At 38.8% G+C, this 26,162-nt stretch overlaps 2 protein-coding genes across 5 annotated transcripts in view; one reads left to right on the forward strand and one right to left on the reverse strand.

Moving 5' to 3' along the window:
- Nucleotides 1–16,543, reverse strand: part of PHTF2 (putative homeodomain transcription factor 2) — a 116,121-nt gene extending 99,578 nt beyond the window's left edge. For all 4 annotated transcript variants that reach the window (XR_001145109.1, XR_001145110.1, XR_001145108.1 and 1 more), the window contains exon 1: nucleotides 16,347–16,543. The gene's annotated coding sequence lies outside the window, so the exon portion shown is untranslated. The remainder of the gene's footprint in view (nucleotides 1–16,346) is intronic.
- Nucleotides 16,544–16,777: 234 nt separating this feature from the next.
- TMEM60 (transmembrane protein 60) lies at nucleotides 16,778–21,011 on the forward strand. The gene is made up of 2 exons (XM_004676899.2): nucleotides 16,778–17,078; nucleotides 20,327–21,011. Exon 2 carries the CDS (start codon nucleotides 20,378–20,380, stop codon nucleotides 20,777–20,779), a length of 402 nt encoding a protein of 133 aa, XP_004676956.1. The 5' UTR covers nucleotides 16,778–17,078; nucleotides 20,327–20,377; the 3' UTR covers nucleotides 20,780–21,011.
- The last annotated feature ends 5,151 nt before the right edge of the window (nucleotides 21,012–26,162 follow it).

Here is a 26,162-nt window from a genome sequence, read left to right on the forward strand (position 1 = left end):
AAAAAAAAAAAAAACAATGAGACATTAAACACTTTTAGGAATATTTAAATGGTTACTTACAATCATCTTTTTAAAACCTTACAAATGAAAGTGAGGAAAATGTCTGCCTCAAATAAAGTTATCCAGAAGAACATTCATTTTATATTTGGCTTAAATCAAGCCAAACTTAGAAATAAATTTCAAGAGTCAACTATAAAAGTGCACTTGATAGAATTCTAAATATTTTCATTGTATTTATTTGGAGCTACAAAAATAAAAATACAATCAATTTCTGTTTTTAAAAAAACACCTTTCCTTGGTAATGGTACAGTTTGTTCTGCAAACTCATTTAATAGTTTTCCATTGTGTCAACAAACTTTCAGTGACACTGAGTGGCTCAGACCTATTTTTAAAACAGGTTTTACAGCATACTGAGATAGATTTCTGGATCACACATTTGACAAAGCACATTCAGAAGCACCCAAATTTCACATGAGTATAAACAACAGGAATTAATAAATCAACAAAGGACTTCATGAATAAGGATTATTACTAAAGTCTCTCCAACTTGATTCTCATAGTCAGGTACATTGGTTTATAGTCTCCATTGCAACAGTTCATCTTAAATAATATTTTAACGCTAAGTTATGATCTTACTGCTAACTTACAGGGGAGAAGTATAAAAAGCTTACTGGGTACTTAGGACAGAGGATCTTTATCATTTTTGGTCAAGTGATCTTATAAAAGGTTGGGTATTAGGATACGGAATATTCCAATTATGAGACCACAGAGCTGTGGGCCTAACATTAAATCTTGCTATAGATATTTACTGTAAACCATTTCACTGCTTTAATCATCACACTTTGTTACAATATGTGAGGTTGTAATTTATTATGTCATGATCCCACACAAAATGCATATATGAGGTCAAAAACAAGGAAGGGGGGAAAGACAATTATAAAGGGGCACTATGTTATACTTGTCTCTATAAAATCTCACTATCAAATATAGTCATTCCTGGAGTATTCCTTATACAGGCAAAGCCAAAAAAACAGTCAGCTTTTAAATCCCCAAGTTAGAAGATGATCAGTCTATCAAATACTATGTTGTGCTATTACACTTAATATATATTGTGTTATACAGACTATGTAGTTGCCTATGTGTCTCTACCCCGTCTGTTCATTCTTTGAGAACAATCCACTATCTTTGTTACCTCTGATTTATTACCTCTGAATTCTCCTAGCTTTTGATACACAAAAAGCTAAATACAGTTGTTTATAAACCAATTTTAAAGCACCATCACAGATGAATGAATTTAAGGGCTGAAACTGAAAATTATCTATCCAACTCCAGTGCTACCCCACACGGTCTATACCATAAGCTTTCTCTTTATAACATTAAAAATACAAAATTATCATGAATTATATTTAAATATGGCTGATTTGTTCACTGACAAATCACTCAATCACTCAATATATATATTTGTAGACCTAGAAAGTACAATGGAAGGAAGTAAAAAGTCAAATCTGCCAACTCTAACTCCATTCTTAAATGGTTACATTAAATATAACACCCGTTGCTTCTTCAACAGCTAAAATAAGCAACTCTTAGACTTTCATAATTAGAAACAATGCTTTTCTGGCTATTAAAAAAAAAAAGTTTGTGCTCAGTGCTCAGAGTGTACCATAAAGGAAATAAACAGGGAGATATGAATAGGACACTTGTGGAGAGGATGCTAAAGAAGTTCCCAATGAAATGAGTTGTGAAGGATAAGAACAGCTAGTTAAGAATTAAGGGAGGGCATGTGAGGCAGAGAAACAGTAAACATAGAGACCTTGAAGTGGGAATTAACTTACTATTTTTAAAGAATAAGGAGGAAACCAATATGACACAAGTATGATGGACAGTGTTTGAAGATGAAGTCAGGAAGGGAGGTAGGGCCAGGAGATCATAACAAGTGGTTTTATTATAAGACAGGAAGTCATTGCAGAGATATTAGCAGAGCAGTGATGATCTAATTTCTAAAGATCACTCTGAGACCTGTGTGAAAAAGACTGAACCAGGGGGCTCACAGTGGAAGCAGTGAGGCTAATTTAGGATATATTTTCAACAATGAACACCTGAAATTTATTTAAGGCCATCTAACAGTCATTTCAATAAAATTTCAGTAAATTATATCAACTATTTTTCTTCTAGGAGAGCACAGTCCCATGTAGAAAATGATAGTATGTTGGGCTCAAGTACAAGAAGATGAGATGGCACAAAGTGGGCAGTTTATAGAGTTGTTAGTGGATAAAAATCAGTAAGATCTAGAAATGCCCTGAGAGGATGGGACAAGGGGAGGAAGAGATAGAGGAATTCTGGTTGTTGACCCGAACCAGGAATCTAGGTTTTGAGTTTGAACCTTTTTCTGAGATGGACATAATTAAAAAGGTTTATAAGAGTAAATACAAAAATTTAGCTTTAGCCCTGTTAAGCCACAATACCCTTAGACATAAAAATAAGTCAAGTAGACAGAACTTGAACCTGAAGTTCAAGACAAGGATGAGGGCTGGACACAGAGGAGTTTGGGAGCTATAAACACACAGTCAGTATTTAAGATGAGAAGGGGGTTACATAGGTATATGCAACTTTCAAAACCAAACAAATATACTTAAGATCTGTGCCTTTCACAGATCACTTCAATAAAACCATGGAGCTGATTTTTATCACTTAAGAGGAGTATAGAGGGAAAAAATGGCTAAACCCCAAGTATATTCTATTTCTGCTCAGAGAAAGTACAGTAAGACCAAAAACAGAAAATGAGTATGAAGAGGCCAAAATCTAATAGTGTTTCACAAAGGAATGAGTAGGCTATAAAAACAGTCTGAATTTAATAAACAGAGGTTAGAAGAGACCTTGTGAGGAACAGTTTTAATGAAAGGAAGCAATGAAGTCAGAATGGAATGAAAAGAAGAAATCACTGATAAAGAAGACAAATGTAAAGAAAACTTAGCAGCAGTTACTAATCGAATCCCATTACCCACGTGTCCTCTACCTTTTGCAAAAGTGTTCAGCACATTGTTTCCCAAAATAGACTTTTCCTAGCCTTTCTTGCACCCAGGTGTGGCTGGTTCAAACAGAAACAGAAGTGTTAGTTGGAACTTCCAGCTATACCTCATGAAAGAATATGAAATCAGTTCAAGAAATTCCTTTTGATCTTTTATTGCCTCCCATTATTTTAATGGCTAAAGCTCTGACAAACACTCTGGACAGTGATCCTGAGACGGAGAACCAAATTAGTCAGTGATAGGAAGGAAATTGATTGACTTTGGTCATTCCACTTCTAGGCTACCTATTTCCATCTTTCTAATATCAGAGATTATAAATTATTACAGTTCCAGCCACTGTTAACTAGCAGCCAAACCAAACTTAACTGATACCACCAGCTATAACATTTTTCTTTTGGTTTACACTGTCTTTTCATAAAAACTAAGTTATTCTTCTGCTGTAACTGAGTTAATAGTTTTATTTATCTATTTTTTTGTCCCTAATATAGATCACATTCTCTTTTGGTCACAATGCCAAGTTACTGTTATTGAAGTTAGCAATATTAAGGTTATCATTAATTATAATTACTTTGATTCTGGCTTGGAATTGGAGAACCCAGTCCTAAAGGGGCTCTCAGCAAGGAAAGAATTCAACAGTGAGACTAGTTGGGCAGAAAAGCAAGAACTTATTCTCATAAGGATGACAGAAAAGCTTTCTGAGCAGAGAGGGGTCCTGAGTAGGTAGCTGCTGAGGGATAAAAGGCAGTTTATATAAGCTTGGGGAGAGGGCCTGAATTTAGGTATCTCAGTGTTGTGTCCTCTGAAGATTGGTTGAGGCCCACTGGGTCTCCTTTTTTGGTTATTTGTTCTGTGTTCCTGGGATGAGCATTTAGGTATCACTCCAGGATTGTGTTGGTTTCCTCAATACTGAGGTTTTTTTTTTAGAGTTGGAGTACCCTGATCCCGAAATTACAGTAATTGTCCCATACTTGAATCCATCTCCCCAGTTAATGATCTCAATGTCAATGGCTTTTGCCCTTCCCTGTAAATGAAATATAAATAAAAAAGAAATGCTTCCTAACTCTGCAAGGGTCAGTATTGTCATGCAGAGTATCCTAGAGGATTCTCCCTTTTGCTTCCTATTCAATTCGTGGGTATGTTTTACTAATTAAGAATAAGTGAAAACTCTTAAAGTTTGTAGCCTTCACCTTTCTATATTTTGGTTTCTGGGGTCCAATGCTGAAACTAGCCTTGTCATATACCAATATATTCTCATTGTCTTTGACCTCCACTTTTTAAAGTGTTTAGGATAAGGATGCACATACCCTTTTTTGTATGCTTCTACTTGACATTTTGCCCAATCCTCCACTCACCCACTCTTTTTCTTTTCATCTGGCTTTGGTAAAGGAAAATTCTGTAATTCTTCATTTTTACTCCGAAATCCTTACATTTACTTAGTTTACATTTATTTTTTAAATATGCAGTTGTTTAAGTTACTGCCTCATCTGGAAAAAAAAAAAAAAAAAAGTGCAGCTCTCCTGCCCCAGTGACTACACAGCTGTTTCTTTTCACAGCCCTTGGCAAAGCAGCATCCAGGTGCCTCTTTCTTTTTTTCTTTTCCTAATAAACCTGGCCTTTTAAAATGTTTTTAAGACTTTTAAATATGCTAAGATAGAGTTCTAAACTAACAACAGATACACTTTTACTTCTGCTCTCTCTCACAGACGGAAGTAGAAAGAATACACCCAGTTTCAGTTCTTTTTATAAACTCAAGATACTAAGCAGAAAATACAGGGCCACAGACGAAGCTCTTTTTGTAAGCTTGTTACAGCTACCTCAGAGAAAAGGAAAACTAAGATTCATTTTTCTCTCCTCAAATTTACTCCTCTTTTCATATCTACTCAATTTGTTACTAAAGCAAGGAACCCTAGGATCTTTCTTGTCTTTTTCCCAACACCTAGTACATAAGAATCACTCAATAATTATGCTAGAACAAATCAACAATCTACTTATCTTCTCATGAGGCCCATTACCACAGAACCGAAGCAAGCCTGCACCATCTATTACCAATCTCTCAACTATTTATTCACTGTCATTCATCTTTCTAAAGAAAACTGTTGTGCAACTATCCAAGGCCAAGTAGGTTCACTGTCGGTTCTAACAGCTTAAAAGAGAATTTTGGAGCCGTCAGTATCATCTTTACAAGTTTTTAATAGTGAATGAGGGAAACAGGCCCAGCAGGAAAAAAGCAACCTAAGCCCGATTTCTCCCATAATTTTACTGGCCTTTAATGCTAAACCGGGCACACAGGCAGATCAGGCAGGTAGCAGGTCCAGGGGGCAACTGAGGCAACAAAGCCCCTGAGCCTCCCAGCCCCCCAGCCCACCCTGTGTCTCTCACCTGTCTCTGGATTTGTCTCTGGCACTCTCCCTTCACATCTTCCTCAGCGTCTGCCGCAGTTGTAGTCTCGCAGTCACGAGGTTGCTCTTATCCCTCCTCTAGCTCCAGGTGTGCCTGTTTAACACAGACGCACTCCGTGCTCTCAGGGCCCAGGATCCCGTAATATTGTGAGGCGGTTAAGAACACAGGTGGCATTCATAGGGGCTAATGTGGAGAAGCGTGATAACTCATCTACCCTACACAGACCTTATCACTAATCTCCCGTTATCTCAAATGACTTCCCATTGTCTAAGAGTGTAATCAACACAATATACAAAGACCCTCTTTTACATTGATATTAGGCTAAATAAATAGCTTCCATCATCTTTACCTTCCGCACCTTCTTCAATATGCCTCCATATACATATCCTACAATCTACCCTCATGGGTTCCCACATATACCATACACTTTCATACTTCTAGTCCTGATTATTTCCTATATCTAAAATAACTTTCTCCTTTTTCTGACCTATTTGACGAGTTACTTTGAGCTCTAGGCCTACATCATCCCAGGAATTAAATTGTGAGAACTTATAAACATGGTGTCCAAATGGCTTAATTCCTTAAAGAGTAACTTAGAATTAAATAATTCAAACCTCCCAGGAAAAAAAAAAAACATTAAACACAGTATCTAACTTCATAATAAATTACTGAAACTGCAGTAAAGGCATAAACATACAAGACAGGGTGAATAGAGATTAAAATAAAATGGGGCCCTCCCCGGTGGTGCAATGAATGAGCATTATGAAGCTCTCCAAAGTCACAGCAGCAAGAGTTCAATCCAGGCCAGGAAGCTGACCCACATGGCGCATATGATTTGGCAGACCTCTCCTGACCCGCCCAAGGCTCCCCTCCACAGTGTATTTCAGTTAATCTGCCTGTTCTGCTCCCCTTTCTGTCTCTGGTGAATTCTTTCACCCCCCTGTACCTCTGGCCTGTATCCTGGATCTTGTATGTATAAATAAATAAATCAGTAAAATTTTAAAGAAGACTAGTAACTGACCAAGCAAATCTGAGAAAGTATAAAACAGAAATGGAGAAAGAAGGATATCAACTCAATTTATACCATAAAATCAACAAATGCTTCCAGTACTGTGGCTCAAGCACCACTGGAAGTAGAAGTAAAATTGGGACTAATTGAAAGCAACTAAAACAGTAGATTTCACATTCTTCTCCATGGCACTATGAGAATACTTCTCCAACCCCTGGTAGATACTGAAAGTCACAAAAGAATGGCAGTAAAGAGTATGAATAGAGTCTTTGCCCTGAAAAAGGAAAAAGTGGGGAAAGGACTCGGGCTCTTTTTCCTAACCATTGTATAACTATATTTGATTTATAACCAATACATATTTGGTCTTCAACCTATTCCAGGCACAGAGCCCCTAACACTAGGCATTTATTTCCTATGAGGAGAAAAATAAAGGAGTCTTTTTTTTATGTTAATGAGGCAACCTTACCAAAAGGGGCTGGTTGCCAAAGGAACTAACCCATATGAGTAGAGAACTGGAACTTTCCCATGTGATTAGAGACCTGGAACTTTCAGTCTTACCCCACCCCAACACCCTACCGGGGCAAGGAACTAGAGGTAGAGCTAAATCATCAATGGCCAATGATGTAATCAATTATGCTTATATAGTGAAGCCTCCAAAACCCCAAAAGAGTTATCAAAGTGAACACATGGATAATGGGAAGACAGTGGCATATTCAGAGATAATGGAAATCCAGATCTCTTCCCACTTACTTGCGCTCTATGCATCTCTTCCAGCTGGCTGTTCTAGAGTTACATCTTTTATAATAAACCAGTAATCTAGTAAGTAAAACATCTCTCTGAGTTCTGCAAGCTGCTCTGGTAAGTTAATTCAAACCAAATAGGAGGTTGTAGCTGACTGGTCAGAAGCAAAGGTGATTAGTATCTGAAAGAGGGACAGATGGGCTGTCCTATGTGACTGAGTCCTAAATCTGTGGGATCTGATGCTATATCCTGGCAGGGAATGTTAGAATTGAGTTGGGAAGTACAAGGTAATTTCCTTAGTCTCTTGGTGAGCAATTCAAATGCCTTAGACTGTTGTATACTCAGATTACATTTGCAAACTAGTCTGGCCCCTAAATCCACTAAATATAAAGAAAAAGTCAAACAAGTTTCCTAAATTGAGAAATCCTCTGATCCCTTAATATGTTAATGTGCATTCTAAAATATCTTAGGCCATGTATACATTAGTTCTCACATGTATTTAAAACAAAGTCCTTTCCTCATGATGCATCTTGTGAGACATATAATTGACTAAGCACTAAATATAGGTACGTCACCATCGTTGAAGTAGTTCCAAATTCTCACAACACTAATTAGTTATATAAAAATAAACAAATTTCTCCTAACTGAATAGGTCAGAGTTTGAGGTTTTCAAAGCAGCTCATTCCAAGCTGAAGAACACTGGCCTCAAAATTTTCCTTATACAAGGAGTGGTCACATCCATTTGAGTTCTAATCACCTGTATTACTTATATGCTCTAAATGAGCACAGAATAAATTTGCCAGACTTTTGCCTTCAAATGATTTAAAAAATATATGCTGCCAGTGATTTTTCTTTTTCCAGACAAAAATGTTCTCAGCTTCTTCAACTATTTGTCTAATATGTATGATTTCTTGGCATCTCACCACCCAGGTCATCTTCCTCAACAGATAAAACTTACATAATTCATATAATCTAGATGATCAATAAAAAAATCTATCTGAAGAATGCAAAACACAGTGGAAATTAATATATATTCTATTAATAAAAACATGATCCCTGGTCATTCAGTTTGTTAATTTTTTAAATTTTAATTATCTACAACACTGATTATTAACTCAATACTCCTTTCTTATAGTGTGTTATACATATATACACTGACAAGTGTACAATTTATTTAACAATATCCACTAAAAGGGCCTAGAATTTTTCTAAATTTGATGAAAGTGATAAACCAATTATTAAAGTTTACACATCGATAGTGTTATGGAGAAGGATGTCCTAAAGGAACTCTGCAGAGTCTTATGGACTCCACGCTACTCCAGCTTTCTGGACACTATCCCCTACTCCAGTGATTGGAAACTACAACTCCCAGCAGTACCAGAGAGAGAACTGCGAGGACCCAAGGGCAGAGCTAGCAGGAATTCTGGGACTTTAGGGGATAAATAGGGTGTGATTGCAGCTCTCGCTCTCTTGCTCGGGAAGCAGCTCTCCTGATGGAGTGACTCAGTGTGTTTGGTCAGTCTAGCTGTAAGGTATTCCAGTTACTTTATATTCCACTCTCTTTCCTTGGGTTGTTTCCTATTCCTTTCCCCTTTGGTACATAAACCCGTTATGACCCTTTTATGTGTACCTACAGTGTAACTGAATTTTCAGCTCGCAGGTGAGGCCCCACAGGCAGGTGGCCCAGTCCACTCTGGGACTTGTAACAATAGTAATAGTTTATATTCAGAGTGGAGAAATCATGTAACAAGGGGCAACAGTAGAATATTCAGGAGGCTATTGCCTCGGTTGAAGGCCTAATCAGTCTTGTACTAAAGGGTGCTCAGATCTCACTTAGCAAACCATAAAAAGCAAGCCTTGGAGAATTGAGTGCTTCTAAATAACCTGTGTCCTAGAGCAAAGCTCAAAACTAAAGAAACAAAAAAATTGTATCAACTCCAAACAAAATTCACATTATGTGGACTCCAAGCAAAAATTAGCAGGCAAGTAAATAAAGAGAAAAATGACTCAATTAAAAACAAAAATCAGTTAGTAGAAATGGACCCAGAAATAACAAATGTTATAGGATTATTAAGCAAGGACATTAAAACAGCTATTCTATAAATAACATTGTTGAAAGAAAACAAAAATAAATGGAAAGAAACCCTGTGTTCATGAATATTATTATACTACCCAAAGTTATCTACAGATTCAATGCAATGTCTAACAAAATTCCAATGGAATGTCTGTAGAAATAGAAATATTTGGAGGCCTTCTTAGTGGCCTAGGGGTTAAGTCTCATCACTGTCACCACTACGGTCTGAATTCAATCCCCTGCCAGGGAGCTAACCTGAATGGCCCAGCAGAACCCTCCTGACCCCGCCCACTGCTCCCCTCACCAAGGTATTTCAGTAGATCTGCCTGTTCTGCTCCCCACTCAGTCTCTGGTGAATACTCTCACCCCTTGCACTTCTTGCCTGTACCCCAGTTCTTAAATGCATAAATAAATCTTTTTAAAACATTTTTCAAAAAAGAATACAATTCCTGATTCCAATGTATATTATAGTTATAGTAGTTAATACTATGTAGTAATGGGCTCTCCCTGGTGGAGCAACAGGTTAAAAGCACAGCATGATGAAGCTCTGCGAAGCTATTGCAGCATGACTTTGATCCCCCACCAGGGAGCTGACCCACATAGTAGGGCAGACATCTCCAGACCCAATCTCTGCTCCCCTCAGTAGTGTATTTCAGTAGATCTGCCTGTTCCGTTCCCTACTCTATCTCTGGTGAATCCTCTCACCCACCACACTTCTGACCTGTCCCCCAGTTCTGTAAGTTCTGTAAATAATAAATAAATCTTAAAAAAAAAAAAAACTATGTAGTACTGGCATAAAAATAAAGAATCCAAAAATAAACCTTACTATATATGGTTAAATATACTTTAACACATGTCCAAATCACTCAATGGGAAAGAACAGTCTCTTCAAGAAATGCTGGTGTGAATGGACATTCCCCATTCAAAAAAAAAGAATGGATTCTTATTTATACTGCATGCAAAAATCAACTCAAAATGAATTAAAAAGCTAAACCTACATCTAAAATTATAAAACAACCATAAGAAAGCATGGGGGGAAACCTTCATGACATTGGACTTGGCAATGACTTCTTGGATATAACACCAAAAATCTAAAATAGACAAGTGGAACTATATCAAACTGAAAAACATTTATGTATTAAAGGACATGATCAACAGAATGCAAAATCAATCTATAGAATATTTGTAAATTATGTAACTAGTTATTAACTTAAAACTGGGCAAAACACTTACAGACATTTCTTCAAAAATAATATGTAAATGACCAAAAGATAATAACAAAAGATGTACATCATCAGGGTCAGGGAAATTCAAACCAAAACCATAATGAGATATCATTTTATATCCATATGCTTATTATCATCAATAAAATGGAAAAATATGTTGGCTAAGATGTGGAAAAACTGCAAACCTTGTGCACTGCTATTTAAAATGGTCAGCTGGTTCAATCATTACAGGAAACAGTATGAGGTTTCCTCAAAAAAATTAATGAACTACCTATAATTTAGGAATTCCACTTCTCAATTTTTACCTGAAAGAACTAAAACCAAGTTCTTAAAGACTGTGCCCAAAATCAAAGTAACACAATTCACAATGGCAATGGCCTAAATGTCCATCAATGGAAGAATGGATAAAGAAAATGTGGTATGTACATACAGACATACACAAGGACAGTATTTGGCCTTAAATCTTACTGCAGGCTAATACATGGATGAATCTTAAGGATTATTATAGTAAATGCAAAAAAACAGTCACCAACAGAAAAATACTGCAGGTATTTGAGAACATGAAGACATGTTTGTTTGAATGTGTTATAATAATATAGTTAAGTGTTCAATATATGTAGCAGGCTATAGGATATAAAATCAATACTTAGGAAATCTCTGTAGTTAACACGCTGTCTCCCAGGAATGCTTTCATTAAGGCCTTCTTAAATAACTATATAATTAATGGGTTTTCTCCATTAAAAGAATTTTAGAGATAAATAAGGTGGTTAAGAAATCTCAGAAAACAAGTCTTTTCCCCTATATATTTAATTATATTACAAGAGACCCCACTTAACATTCTACTGCTTCAAAATTTTTAAGGTCACTTTTTTGGGTCCACTTCCTGGTTTTCCTTGCTCTATTTGAAAATTGCATTTAAAAAAAATAATTAACCTAGTCGAGTAATTGCAGCAACCATTTTGTCAGCTTCTCATAAGCTGGGCAAATGTACCAATTACTTTACATACATTAGCTCATTTAATTCTTAAAATACCTTACAAAGTAGGTATTTGCATTTTGTGACTAAAACCGAACCTCATTAAGATTACATAATAAGCCCAAAGCCACACAACAGGAAGACTGAAGAATTGACACCTGAACTTCAAGCTACAGAGCACAAAACTTTGTGCCATACAGCCTGCATAAATTTTTTGCTATTTGTAACAGAAATTTTACTGAATATTTTCCTAGAAACTTTTGTTCATGCAACAAATATGAATACCTGCTACATGTCCTCAAAATTTCTGTTGATACACTCTTTACAGCACCTTTCCCTTACTATTTCTAAAACTGGAAAGCTGCTTACAGTGCACTTTCTCCCCTTTACTTCCTTTCATTAAATGTCAAATTTAATCATGGTATGATTATTATCAGGTAGTGGTTCAGCCACAGCCATTTCCTGCCCTAGTTCCTGTTCACTACTCAGAATAAAATCCAGCATATTTTCTTTCCTAGTGCCCTAAAACTACCTGTTCTAGGAAACAGTCATATTTTCTCACCTGCAAATTCACCTCTATTTTGTATCATTTGTAGCAATTTGTGCAAGGGAACTAAGCTGTACAAAAAAATGCAGCTTTGCTAAATGTCATTTAATATTTTCATCTTAGTCATATGATTCTGAACATCAAGTGATGTTCCACATTTATAAATCCAATATGAGTATTTGTGGTTCTGTACAACCTGAGGGGAATATATAAACATGGAACTTTTACTCAGATTTCAGGGACAGTGCCAATTTAGAACATTCTGTCCCACTGTCACATCTCAAGTTTGGGTCAGAAAAGAAAGCCAACATACATGCAAACGGGAGCTTGCAATATTGATTCTACATCCTCAATAAAAGGGTTAAGGGAAAGTAACAATAACTTTAAGTCTTTTTAAATTAATCCCAAAATGTAGTCCACAAATCAAGTACAAATTCTTCTAGTGGTGTTAATATGACTTTATAGCTTAAAATGGAATATCTCAATGAAATAAGGAAATAATTGCTTTCTTGGACATGTTTGGAAATAATTCAATTTGCACTAGGGAAATAAGTATTGAAAGTTAATATATAAACAAACAAAAATAAATAAAAATGTAAGACTGCATGCACAAAGAGTGGAGGTTTCCTTACAAGTATTTAAATATGAAAATTCTATTTTTTTTTAAGATTTATTTCTTTAAGCATACAGAACTGGGATATAGGCCAGAGGTGCATAGGGGGTGGTTGAAGATGGGGGGAGATGAGAGTATTCACCAAAGAGAGAGGGGGAGCAGAACAGGCACATGTACTGAAATATACTGCTGAGAGGAGCACCGGGGATTAAAGTCGTGCTGCAGTGGCTGTGATAGCTCTTCGTAGTGCTGAGCTTTAACCTGCTGTGCAACCAAAGAGAGCCCTAAATACGGAATTTCTGACCACCAAAATTGTATAGTACTCACTTTAACAAGCCACATACATACACTTACCACTGAAATTCAGTCTTTGCAAATACTTTTTATACAATTACTTAACATTCCCTCAGTAACCCATATTCCATATTCTGAGATCCCGTTCTGTGCAGAACATACTCCTTCCACATATGAAAATTACCACTCATGTTTTAAGGCTCCAATGGCAGCACCCCGCTAAGACCTCGACAAACTCTTCTCCACTGTCTTTCTTTTTTTTTCAGATTTTCTTTATGTGTAAAAGAACTGAGGTGCAAGCCAGAAGTACAGGAGGTAAGACACAGCAAACAGAGTGGGGAGCACAGTAGGCCAATTTAGTGAAATACACTATTAAAGGGAGCAGCCAGTGAGACAGAAGAGGTCTGCTGTGCCATGTGGGCCTGGCTGGGGATGGAACTCAAGCCACAGAGGTGACAGTGCTGAGACTTAAACCCCTAGGCCACTAGGGAGGCCCTCCACTGTCTTTCTTAAAATTATTCTGGCATTTTTTTTTATTCAGGGCTTACCAATGTGTCCATACTTTACATATTTTAATATTCATTACTCCCATTTGAAACATTACCCCCTCCACTTAATAGGGTACTTAAAACGGAACAAAAAAAGTTGGCATCACTTTTATGTTCCCAATTCCTAGCAGGAATTCACACTATGGTTTATCTAAACTTTAAATAAGTTTAAATAAGTTGTTTTCATGAAATCATAGACTTACATGACACTCTCTTATTAAAAAGTTTATATTATCATTACTTGTTCATATTATCTAGCTCTTCCACTAAACAAGATGGTCCTCGAACACACGGAAGTTGACTCCATCCTTATTAACTCCAGCAACACTTAACAGAGGCTATGATGCAATCATCTCAAAGTGTTATGGAATATGTACAATACTCTAATTTATGGTTTTCAGCATTATTTTCTACTAATGAATCTCCTCTACCAAGTCTCTCAGAAGCTATTTTTACTGTGTCATTATGTCAAAGCATAATGGCTTGGTGCACAGGCTTTGGAATCAGACTACTTAGATGTGAATCCCACATTCACCAAGTTATTACTGAGAAATCTTGAACAAATGAATAAATCTTGAACAAATCTTTGGTTAACTCATCCATAAATCAGGGAAAACATGGGCCTCCCTGGTGGGGCAAGAGATTAAGTTTCAGCACTGTGAAGCTATCTGCAGCCACTGCAGCATGCATTAGCTCCCCAAACAGGGAATCTCACGTGGTACGGCAGAACTGTGTCTACAGTCTTGCCCACTGCTCCCCTGAGCAGTGTATTTCAGTAGATCCACGTATTCTGCACCCTACTCTGTTTCTGGTGAATCCTCCCACCTCTGGCCTGCACCCCAGTTCTTGTATGCAAAAATAAATAATCTTTTAAAAAAAAATCACAGGGAAAACAACAATCACAAAACTTACTTCCAAGGATTAAATGAGACATATATAAACAGTCCAACGACTTTTGAATCCTCATTTTTTTCCTAAATGTCACCCTAACTTTCTTTGGCTCAGTTTAGTAAAGTCTTTCCCATTACATATTCCTTGCAATTTTACTTTTAGTAGACTGGCAAAAGGTTCAAGGCTTTAAAATTGCTAGACCACCTTCTTGACAGTTTGAGTTAAACTTAAAAAAAAAAAAAAAAAAAAAGGGCTTCCCCCATGGGCTAGGGGGTTAAATCTCAGCTTTCAGAGCTATCACCACCTTCAATTCCCTACCAGAGAGCTGACCCAACATAGCCCAGCAGACCTCTCCTGTCACATCAACTGCTTCCCCTCAGCAATGTATTTCAGTGGCTCTGCATGTTCTGCTCCCCACTCTGTCTCTGGTGAATCCTCTCACCCCCTGCACCTCTCTCTCTCTCTCTTACACACACACACAAATCTATTACACTGTGGTTAATTTGCTCACTACATCTTCATGACCTACCAGAAAGAGGCAAATATTAGAACACACATACTTCCTACCTGACAAATACCTAACTTAATATTACCTGATGCATGCAGACAACTAACCTGTGTAGGAGGCAGAGAGTATTTCCCCAGCAAGTTATCTTCCTGGAATCAATTTATGAATAGTATCAGGCATGGCTCTTTCTCCCCAGATCTCTAGATGGCTTTCTTCTGGTATCTGGAGGCTGTCACTACTACTGACAAGGAATATATACCCACTGCCTTCCCTTATATTTAACAGCCCTTACTCCAAACAGTCAGCTTAGTAAATTGTTATGTTATTACATGATACTTTAGGTTAAAGTGCATGGTTTTCACATTCGCAGAAGACCCCCTAACAATTTTTAAAATGTTATGAAAACGTTCAGTTTGGGATGACTTTTTAATATATAAATCTCTAAAAATAAGCGCAAGTACTAAGGCTATAGCTAAAGCCTCTGAAGGGAGGAAAAAATTCTTCAAATGTATATTTTGCTAAGGCTGACCAAATCAATGTACTAAGAAAAACAAAATAATTGGAAGCCACATTACCATATAGAGCAAGTGTAAATTACAAAATATTTAATTCATTCACCACGAATTTAAAATCACTTTGCATTTAAAAGCAGACACTGAGATTAATAAATCGTTTCAGATTCTGCACTTCCCTAGTCAGTATATGTTGATATTAAGCAGTTCCTTGTTTTTGCCAGGCTAAAAATAAAAGGAGTGACAGATTAAAGACAGAATGATTCCCAAAGTTATTCAAGGAGGGATCAAATTCGAAGCCATAACTCGAAGGAACAATTCTAAGACACTGGCTGTCAACATCATACAGATTTTAAAAATTGGGAAAAGAAAAGGTGAAGCGGGCTTATAGACCACAGTATTGTTTCCAGACGGGAAATCTCCCCCGAGGCCCGCGCGAAGCATTTCAGCACCCGCTGCAGTCAATACTGGAATCGCAAACTAAACTGTTGCCCGCTCAGCGGGCGCCGGGCAGCGACCCCTTCCAGCCGGCGTCCCGCGCGCAGAGCCCCCGCCTCGCCAGCTGACCTCTCCCCGCGTCCCGCGCGCCCCCCGCCGCCGCGCGCCGGTCCAGGACCGACGCGCGCCCCGTACCGCGCCGGGGGAAGGAAGCAGAGAGGGGCCGCGGGAGGGGGCGGACGGCGGCGCCGGGCTTCGGCCCGTCATCACCAACGCTCGAGCACGGCGCGGGCTCGAGAGCAAACGCTGAGCCTCTGCCACTGGCCAGATGATGGGAGGGGACCGCAGGGGACCCCGTCCGCAGGTGCCGGCGGCTGACGGGAAAGTCACCGGCGAAGGAGGGCGCAGCGTCGGCCCAGAGCCCCCACCTCCATCACACCCGCGGCTCTCTGCCCTAGTCCCGCTCCATCCTCGGGATTCTGTCAGCACCCAACGACCTCTACACAACCCGCCCGGGCGCAAAGGCGATGCGGCTCTTACCGGAGGAGTGAGCGCCGCGCCGCTAGGAGGCGGCCGGAGTGCGCGCGGAAGACACCGAGCGAGAGTCGCCACCGCGCGAGAGTCGCCACCGCCGAGGAGCCTGAGGACTCAAAACGAGGCTGCCGACCGCTCGCTGGCTCAGGAGCCGTCGCCCCACCCCCTCTCCCGCAGGATTTTGCGCCGGAGCCTGCAGTCACCGCGCGCTGGCGGGGAGGGCGAGGGGGCGGGGCGCCCCAGGGGCGGGGCTGAGCGCAGCTGATCTGATTGGCACTTGTGGATCCAATGGGGCCACAGGTAAGCCACGCTGTGGTAAAACTGACTCTCCTCCTAACCCATAGCAGAAGAGAGGCGGAGCCAGTGGGTGCTTTTATATCTGCCTTTTTGACAAATCCGAATGTAGGCAGAGGTCGGTTGGTTTGCACCGGCAGCCAAATGGTCCAATTACCACAGGGAAATGGGCCTCTGAGCCCAGGTTGGCATCCTCTCTGCCTATAGGCTAAGCCCAGAGGCGGGGAGACCCTGCCCCGGATGTGGGAGCGGCCCTTAGGTAGACCCGAAACAGCATCTACCGCGGTATTTTGGAGAGGCGGAACTGAGATCTTTTCTCCTGATTATCATGTGACGGCTTCTGGGTTTAATGGGGGAAAAAGTGTGGAAGAGGTCAAGAATCCAAACTGGCGAGTTACTGGATCTTCGCACCCCTCACCGCTCTCCGACAAGCGGCACTGCCAGGTGAGTCCGAGGCTCCGAGGGGCTGGCGTTCGTCCGGTTGCTTTCGCCCCCGCAGTGCCCTGGCCCTGGTTTCTTGCAGCCTGGGGGTTAGGGGCAGCTGTACCACCGCGTCCACCTCTTAACACTCGGTCCCCAAACACTGGTTCGCCTGTTTGGCTTCGGGGTTTCTGTGTGCATTGTGCAAGCACCCGTGAAACTGCAAGAGGTACTGGGGCCCACGGCGCAGGACGGTGGTGGAAGGGCCGGGACCCGGATAGGGAGACTTTGGCGGAGGGTGGGCGTTTGAAGAATAGGGCAGAAATAGTTTTGGAATGTCCTGAATTCTAGCAGCTGGTAGGTCCGAAAATCAGGTACGTTGTAAACAGAATGCGCTTCCCTTAAGGGATGATTTCAGTTGGCCTGAGCTATCGTAGCATGAGCCTTTTGAAGGCCACTCGGTTAGAGGAATTCTGTGTTACAGGTTCATTCAGCAAAACTATGGAATGAGGCGAGTTCACTTGTTCAGAGTACTGGCAGTAATAATAGAGGGAAATGGAAATCGCTTGGGAAGCATCAAGGACAAATTAGTAAGTCCACACAACAGATATCAAGACTGGTGATGTGGACATTTCCATTTGGGGGCAATGCAGAAGGTTTTAATAACAGATAATAACCACTTCAAATGGAAAATGAAATGCAGCCACATCCGCTGAAGTCAAAGAATAGCAGAAGGAAGCAAATACGGTTGCTTAAGTTAACGCATTAAGATTTAATTAATAAGTTAATAAAACTGGATTCATATATCATTGTAACCCACTATCTACAATCCTTCAAGTATCATTTACGTTCCAGGTTGAGGGCTTTGTAAAAGTCTTAAGAGCATACAGAACTTGGGTGTGTCCCATACTGTAAAACCTATAGCCAGGTGACTGTTCTGTGCATCCTTTCACATTCAGTTGGAGAGTACTTGAGTGCTGTTGCTGCTCAGTCTGTGATAAAAAGTGAAGCTTGAGTTATCCAAAGGCTGATAGGAAAGTTATGTTTAAACAAGTTTACCGTGAACTTTTTAAAGATTCACACACACACACACAAAATGGTTATAAAGATTGGAGATTAGAATTGAGCAAACTTAGTATACAAGGTGAAAATCCATTACTTATTAATCTACATATACCCTACTACCTCGCCTTCCAAAATCAGTCCTATTTTCCACTAGGGCTTCCTCTGGCCAGGAAAGGAGACCACCACAAAAAATGCCTCATGGGAACCAGAGCATGTGTTTTTCATACTGCAGCATGAAGCCATCTGCCAGCTAAATAAACAACTTGAGTGTCAGCAGGTAGGGGCCAGGGAAGATAGTTAAGAGACCCTCATATCACTAGTGATACAAAATATATATACTAAGATAATCACTGTTTAAAAGTCATGGAGGTGTAGCAGAGAACTGCAGAGTTAAACACACCAGTGTCTTAAGGGCATTTGGTTTTCCACCATTTTATTCACCTTTTCCTTATTTCTTATCTTTGCATTTCATTGCCTTCTGTTTGCTTCTCACCCAATTGCAGGCAGTTTGAATTCTGATTTCCCATGTACTTCCCCTTTTTCCTGCATTTTTATTCTTACCTCCTAGGCTTTTGTTACCAACCCCATCAATTTCAGATGTTTCCTTCCACAAGTGACCACTCCTCTCATCTTCTGTCACTTTCCAGTACCTGATTTCACTCAACTTATAGATTACTCCTTTAGTGAAAATGTAACCAGTATCATTGTCTTATACATTTCTCCAAATGTTTCAGGGGCATAAAATGTTGCTGACTGTTTGCATTTTGCTATTTTTTATTAACTCCTCACCCAACTGCATGTAGTCTGGCTTCTGACTTACCATTCTGCTTATTCTTATTCCAAATGTCCACAACTTAATATAAAAAATTTAAGTATATGAATAGCCTCCTTGCTGGCACAAGGGGTTATATCTCAGCACTTTGAATCTGCAGCCACTACAATAGGAGTTAGATCCCCACCCAGGGAGCTGACCTACATGGTGTCTCACCTGCTGTTGTCTCTCCTGTATCACCTGCTGCTCCCTTCAGCAGTGTATTTCAGTCACTCCAGTTCTACTTCTCACTTCTGTGTCTTGTGAATCCTCTCACCCCCACCCCAACACACACCTCTTGCCTATACCCCGGTTCTTATACACATAAATAAATAAATCTTAAAAAAAAAAAAACTTAAGTATAGAACATACTATAAAACTATATGTAAAGATAAGTAATGCTCATATCCAAGTTAAGGATTAATGCATTCCCGGTCAAATCTAAGTTTATGGTAATTAGTGATTTTGGCATTGAAAAGAATAAAAGGACATTATTGATAATAGCAGTAAACAATGGGTGAAAAAAACAGTTAAGTAGGTAGTAGTCCTTACAGATATAAACAATATCTAGAACATATCCAGTAACAGTCATACAGTACTAGTACAAAATAGAAATTAGATTATTACAATAAGGATATAAGAAATAACCCAATCATTGAATAGTTTATCATCTAGTAATTATTCAGTATTGATTAGTGGATAGCAAATAACAAAAAAAATAGCTATTAAAAGGAAAAACAACTTTTAGACTAGTAGGTAGTTATAAGAATTTTGGTGAGAATATTTAAAAATATAAAGCTCAAACTATAAAAACCCAGTGTAATCAATGCCTTCTTCTATATTACTTAACCCAAAGGCCTCTTAAAAGATCCTAATTCTACTTGATGTCTTTTTAATGTTTAATTTTCACCAAAACCCTCCTGTTGGCATAACACCATCTCCTTTTTTGCTACCTTGATTTTTTTAATGCTTTTGTAGTACTCCTTGAAATTAAGTGAAAATTTTATAGAGATACAAGGTACAAAAAGGTTAAGAAATCCTTGAGGTGCAGAGATAAAGTTACATGAATGTCTGGACTTGAGTGATAACAATGTATAGGATCATATTTTATACATATTCAATGTATAGGAGCCAGTTTAATAGAGCTTCTACACAGTGAATATACCAAAAAAAAAACACAAAAACCCAAGACACACACTTTAAGGAATAATGGATATAATGCAATCAAAGATATTTGCAAATTTTACAGACTTTTAAAGGAAGAATGTTAGAATGTTTCCAAAATTCAGAAATCTGTGAGTGGGAAAAAGCCAGCTTTGTGCAGTAGGATTGGAAGTGACTTTTTTTTTTTCCTGATATCAAAACAATCTTAACTTTTTTTTTCCCCTTTTCTTAGGGCTTGTTTCCCTTTTTTCCAACTCTACAGCAGCCTCTTTAAACTGTTTAAATGAGAATGTCCTTGGCTCAGAGAGTACTACTCACCTGGCTTTTCACATTACTCTTCTTGATCATGTTGGTGTTGAAACTGGACGAGAAGGCACCTTGGAACTGGTTCCTTATATTTATTCCTGTCTGGATATTTGATACTATTCTTCTTGTCATGCTGATTGTGAAAATGGCTGGGAGATGTAAGTCTGGTTTTGACCCTCGACATGGATCACACAATATTAAAAAAAAAGCCTGGTACCTCATTGCAATGTTACTTAAATTAGCCTTCTGCCTTGCACTGTGTGCGAAACTGGAACAGTTTACTACCATGAATCTGTCTTATGTCTTCATTCCTTTATGGGCCTTACTGACTGGGGCTTTGATAGAACTTGGCTATAACGTATTTTTTGTGAGAGACTGACTTCTCAGGGTCTTATTCCATTTTATCGCTATTTCATAAATTGTCATTAAAGTGTTCTGAATCTTTGTAAGCTTGAAGACTACCAGAGAACTGAGAAAAATACCAAATGTAGTTTTATACTGCTTATAAAATAGTTTTGGTGAATCATGGACTTCTAGACAACCAAAAGCTTATTCAGTATTTGAGTTCTTAATATTATTAGCCCTATGTAAATAAAGTTTGTTTTGGACCTATTTTTCTTATTTCCTTTTTAAAGATTTATTGAAGCACACAAGACTGGGATACAGACCAGAGGTAGGGGAGTGTAAGAGGATTCACCACAGAGTGGGGAGCAGAACAGACAGATCAACAAAGAGGTCAGGAGAGGTCTGCTGCATCATGTGGGTCACCTCCCTGGCCAGGTATCAAACTTATGTTGTGGCTTCATAAAAGAACTTTAAAGTTCAACTAAAGCTGTATTTTTGTCACAAGAAAAAAGACACAGGACCATATGCAAATAACCAACTAGGCTAGGAGTCAACAAAATTTTTCTGTAATGGGCTATATAGTAATTTTTTTTTTTTTTCTTAAACTTTTGTAGAAGTGAGGTATAGGCAGAGATGCAGGGGATTCACCAGACAGTGGGGAGCAGAACAGGCCAACTGACTGAAATACACTGCGAAGGGGAACAAAGGGTGAGAGAAAAGCCTTCTGCTATGCTGTATGTGGGTCAGCTCCCTAGACTGGGATTGAACTTGGGCTCAGTGGTGACAACACTGAGCCTTCAAGAAGGCCCATAAGTATTTTACAATTTTTTTGATTCAACCATTTAAAACTACAAACAACATTTCTTGCCTCACAAGGCACATAAAAAAAAAAAACTAGTGGTCTAGCGATGGTCCATGGTAAGTAAATTTAACTGAGTAAGCAATAGCAAAACCTCTGCAGGAAGCTGCTAAAAGTAAAGGTAAATCTCCAAGAAAAAAAGGAGAGAAATTGGATAAATCTACATGTAAAAGGCAACACAATAACCTCCTGTTTTAAAATGAGTACTACTCAATTGTAATAGTATCTGAATGGTTCCCAGAAAGTAAAATCCTTCATTTGTGATACTGCCACCTTGACTTGCAGCAGTAAGTTTACTGATACCTCTCCAGTTCTGACACTAATTATTATATTTTCCTCCACATCACCAAGCAGTTAACTCAGTTCTCACACTACCTGGAGTTAGCAGAAGATCCCACAAATTAAGGGTCCAGCCCCCAAAAACAAGCCTCTGCTTTTTCAGATGCCAGCCACAATTCAGATTGTTACCTATGCTGCTGACCATATATATATATATATTTTATATATATATATAATATATATATACACACACACACATATATATGTAGGTAATTATATATATGTAATTAAGGTTAGAGATTTCTCTAGCAAAGACAAGTTCAAAGGGATACAGAAAAATGGCAAGTACTACCATCTGGTAAAGTTGAAAAGTGGGCACATCAAAGACAAGATTGTAGTAGCTGAAGCCACAGAGGTTTGTAATCCTGAAGGTTCTTGAGTGCTGTGCTAATTAAGTATTTGACCTTTATTCATTAGGAATGGAATCATAGACATATGGAATCATGTTAAGCAGAAGAGTAACAATCATTCCAGTCTTAGGAAAAATGGGGGAAAGGGGGTTTCAGACAATCTAACATTTTAGGCTACTGTAAGGATCCAGTGAGAGAAACATCTATGACTGTGGAAGATTACTCAGAATAGATAATTATACAAGTATGTCTGCCATGTACTCAAGAAAATCTCATAATACATTGTATACAGTTAAAGGAAAAACCAAATAAGTCAAATTACAATGAGATGACTGTAGAGATAGTGATTGCAATGATTTTTGGAGGAAAAGGAATGACCAACACTTGGGGGCAAAGGAGAATTTAGAGCTCACATAAGCAATGAAGGCTGACTGAAGCCATGGAATCATAAAGCTAATTTAGAGACGAAGAGTAGGAACCATGGAGACTACATTTAACAGGGATAGACAGGCAAAAGAAGCCATTCAAAGAAAAACAAACATAGGTCATACAGTTTTTAAGGAGTAAAATGATTGATATACATGCTATACAGAGTAAACAGAAATATTAAGGCAAGCAACCATCACAGTTGGCAGACCTTAAATGATCTCTCAAAGAACAATTTCTGGTGATTAAATTTGAGGATTAAACCTAAATTGTAGTGAGATGGCAAATTAATGAAACATGAGGAAGAGAAGAAATATCCAAGAACTTAGGAAGAGATAGCCCAAGAATATGTGCAAAAGACAGTTTCAAGGTTTTTGGTTTTTTTCACTACATGATTAACATGTTCAGTGACACCACCCAAAGCAAAGATAGTGAAGGAAAGAATAAATAGATGGGATTACATCAAGTTTAAGAGTTCCTGTACAGCAAAAGAGACTTGAACCAAAACAAAGACAGCCCACTGACTGGGAGAAAATTTTTGCACAACTCTAACTGATCACAAAGATCCACAAAAAGCCCATGAAACTGAACAAAAATGAAGTAAAAAATCCAATCAAAAAATGGGCAAAAGAGCTAAAAAGACATTCTCCAAAGAGGAAATATAAATGGCCCACAGGCATATGAAAAAATGTTCATCATCATATGTAATCAGAGGAATGCAACTCAAAACTACAATGAAATACCACCTCACACCACTGAGAATGGCACATATTAAAAAGAATAGCAACAACAAAATATTGGTGAGGATGTGGAGTAAAAGGAACTTTGCTACATTACTGGTGGGAATGCAAACTAGTCCAACCACTATGGAAAGCTATTTGGAATTTCCTCGAACTGCTAAAAATGGAGCTCCCATATCAACCAGCAATTCCACTCCTATTATTTACCCAAAGGACACAAAAAAACATTAATTCAAAAGGACACCTGCACCCCTATATTGCAGCATTACTTATAATAGCTAAGATATGGAAAAACCCAGATGCCCAAAAATAGATTACTGGATCAGGAAGATGTAGTACATATACCACAGTGGAATATTACTCAGCGATCAAAAATGATTAACTCATGCCATTTGCAGCAACATAGATGGAGCTGGAATGGATCAGGTTCAGTGAAATAAGCCAGAAAAAAATACCAGATGGTTTCATTCTTAGGAGAATGTGGAGGATACAAGTAGAGAGTCAGGGGAAAAATAATAATAAAATAAACATCAAAATTAACATACAACTATAAACCAGAAACGTTCTGTAGGAAGGGACAGGGGAGTAGGATCAAAATGGGTAGGAAGAACAAAAGGAACTATGTTGATGGTGCACAGGTGAACTGGTAATGGGAACTTTATGGGGACTACACCTGAGATGAAAAGCACACATTGTACAAAAATGAAAAAATGTTAGAAAATATATATATGTAATAAAGTTTTAAAACTTTTTTTTTTTTTAAAGATTTACTTATTTGTGCACACAGAACTGGGGTAAAGGCCAGAGGCTCAGGGGCAGTGAGAGGCTTCACCAGAGACAGAGTGGGGAACAGAACAGGTAGATCGACGAAGTACACTGCTGAGGGGAGCAGCGGGTGGGTCAGGAGAGGTCTGCACACCATGTGGTCACCTCCGGGGCAGCGGGAATTGAACTCATGCGGAAGCAGCTTTTAGGTTCTCAGTGCTGTGCTTTAACCCGCTGCGCCACCAGAGAGGGCCCAAGTTTTAAAACTTTTTTTTAAAGAAAAATTTTCACATAAAAATCTTGACTCAATTATAAACTAAAACAAGAGCCTCCCTAGTGGCGCACAGTTAGTCTCAATGCTATCAAGCTATCGTCAGCCACTGCAGCATGAGTTCGATCCCTGGGCCATGGAGCTAACCCACATGGCAAAGCAGAGCTCTCTTGCCTTGCCCACTGCTCCCCTCAGCAGTGTATTTCAGTGGCTCTGCCTGTTCTGCTCCCAACTCTTGTCTCTGGTGAATCCTCTCACCCCTTTACTTCTGGCCTCCACCCCAGTCCTTGTATGCACAGACAAATAAAACTGAAAACAAAAACAATTTCAAGCAAAGAGGAAACTTGGCAAGGAAAAGGCAAACTGTCCAATATTTGTATTATACAAGATCAACTACAACTATATTTATTAACTTCTAAGTTTTCAGTAGAAAAACAGCAATAGATTTTTTTTTAAGATTTATTTATTTATGCATGCAAGAACTGGGGCTGAGAGGACTCACCAGAGACAGACTGGAGCAGAAAGGAGAAGCTACTGAAATACAATGCTGAGGGGAGCGGAGGACAGAGCAGGCAGGAGTGGTCTACTATGCCATGTGGGTCACCTCCCTGGCTGGGGATTGAACTCACACTGCAGTGGCTACAGATAACTCCATAATGCTGTGCTTTAACCCCTTGCCCCACCAGGGAGAGCCCAGCAGCAATATATTTCATAGTAAAATGTAAAGCTTTAACATTTAAGAACAATGTATAAATTCAAATTTCAAAATAAAGCACACTGCCTGCCTACGTTGTGTAGCAGATTCTCTCCTTTTTTTAAACTTTCATATATAAACTTACCTTGTGTTGATGAAAAAATGAATTTCTAGTGTTCTTATCTTAGTGGCAGTTCTAAAATAGCAGTAGTAAAGTTTACTTTTCTCATTAACATAATTTCCACTTGCTCACAGTTCAAACACACTCCCTAAATGGGTTTTAAATTCTGTAAGAGATTAACTTGAATGCAAGTTATCTCTTTTCCCTACTCTCCCAGTGGAAATATAACACCTGTAAGCTTAAAAAGGACAGACGTCTCTGATTTTAGGCTCTTTGTGCTTAACATGCTAAAAAGCTCTTTTCCTTCTGTAATATGCAGTGAGCTATAAGAATACTGAATAGAAGGGTAAGATATTAAAAAGATTTAGGGCCCTCCCTGATGGTGCAGCGGTTAAAGCACAACACTAAGAAGCTCTAGCCACTTCAGCATGAATTTGATCCCAGCCTCGGGGATGACCCACATGGTGCAGCAGACCTCTCCTGTAGCTCCCATCCTCCACCTCCCCTCAGCAGTGTACTTCTTCAGTAGGTCTCTTCTGCTCCCCACTCTGTCTTGGGTGAAGCCTCTCACTATCCTGCACTTCTGGTCTGTACCCCAGCTCTGTATGCATAAATGAATCAATCTTTAAAAAAAAGATTTATATACCTCTGAGTTGTACACTTAATTATCCTATTTGAATTAAACTGTTAGTACCAAGCATATCAAACAACATTTTCATGAGGTAAACAACATAGTCTAAAATCAATAAATTTTGTTTATATACCAAAGTAGTTTAGCTGGGCGGGAAAGATTACCACTCTAAAGATCTAAACACATTTTACCAGCTTAAAAGCACTTTGCAAACAGTGAGT

The sequence above is a fragment of the Condylura cristata genome, unplaced genomic scaffold (genome assembly GCF_000260355.1).
Source record: "Condylura cristata isolate star-nosed mole 26May11 unplaced genomic scaffold, ConCri1.0 scaffold00005, whole genome shotgun sequence".
Lineage (NCBI taxonomy): Eukaryota > Metazoa > Chordata > Mammalia > Eulipotyphla > Talpidae > Condylura > Condylura cristata.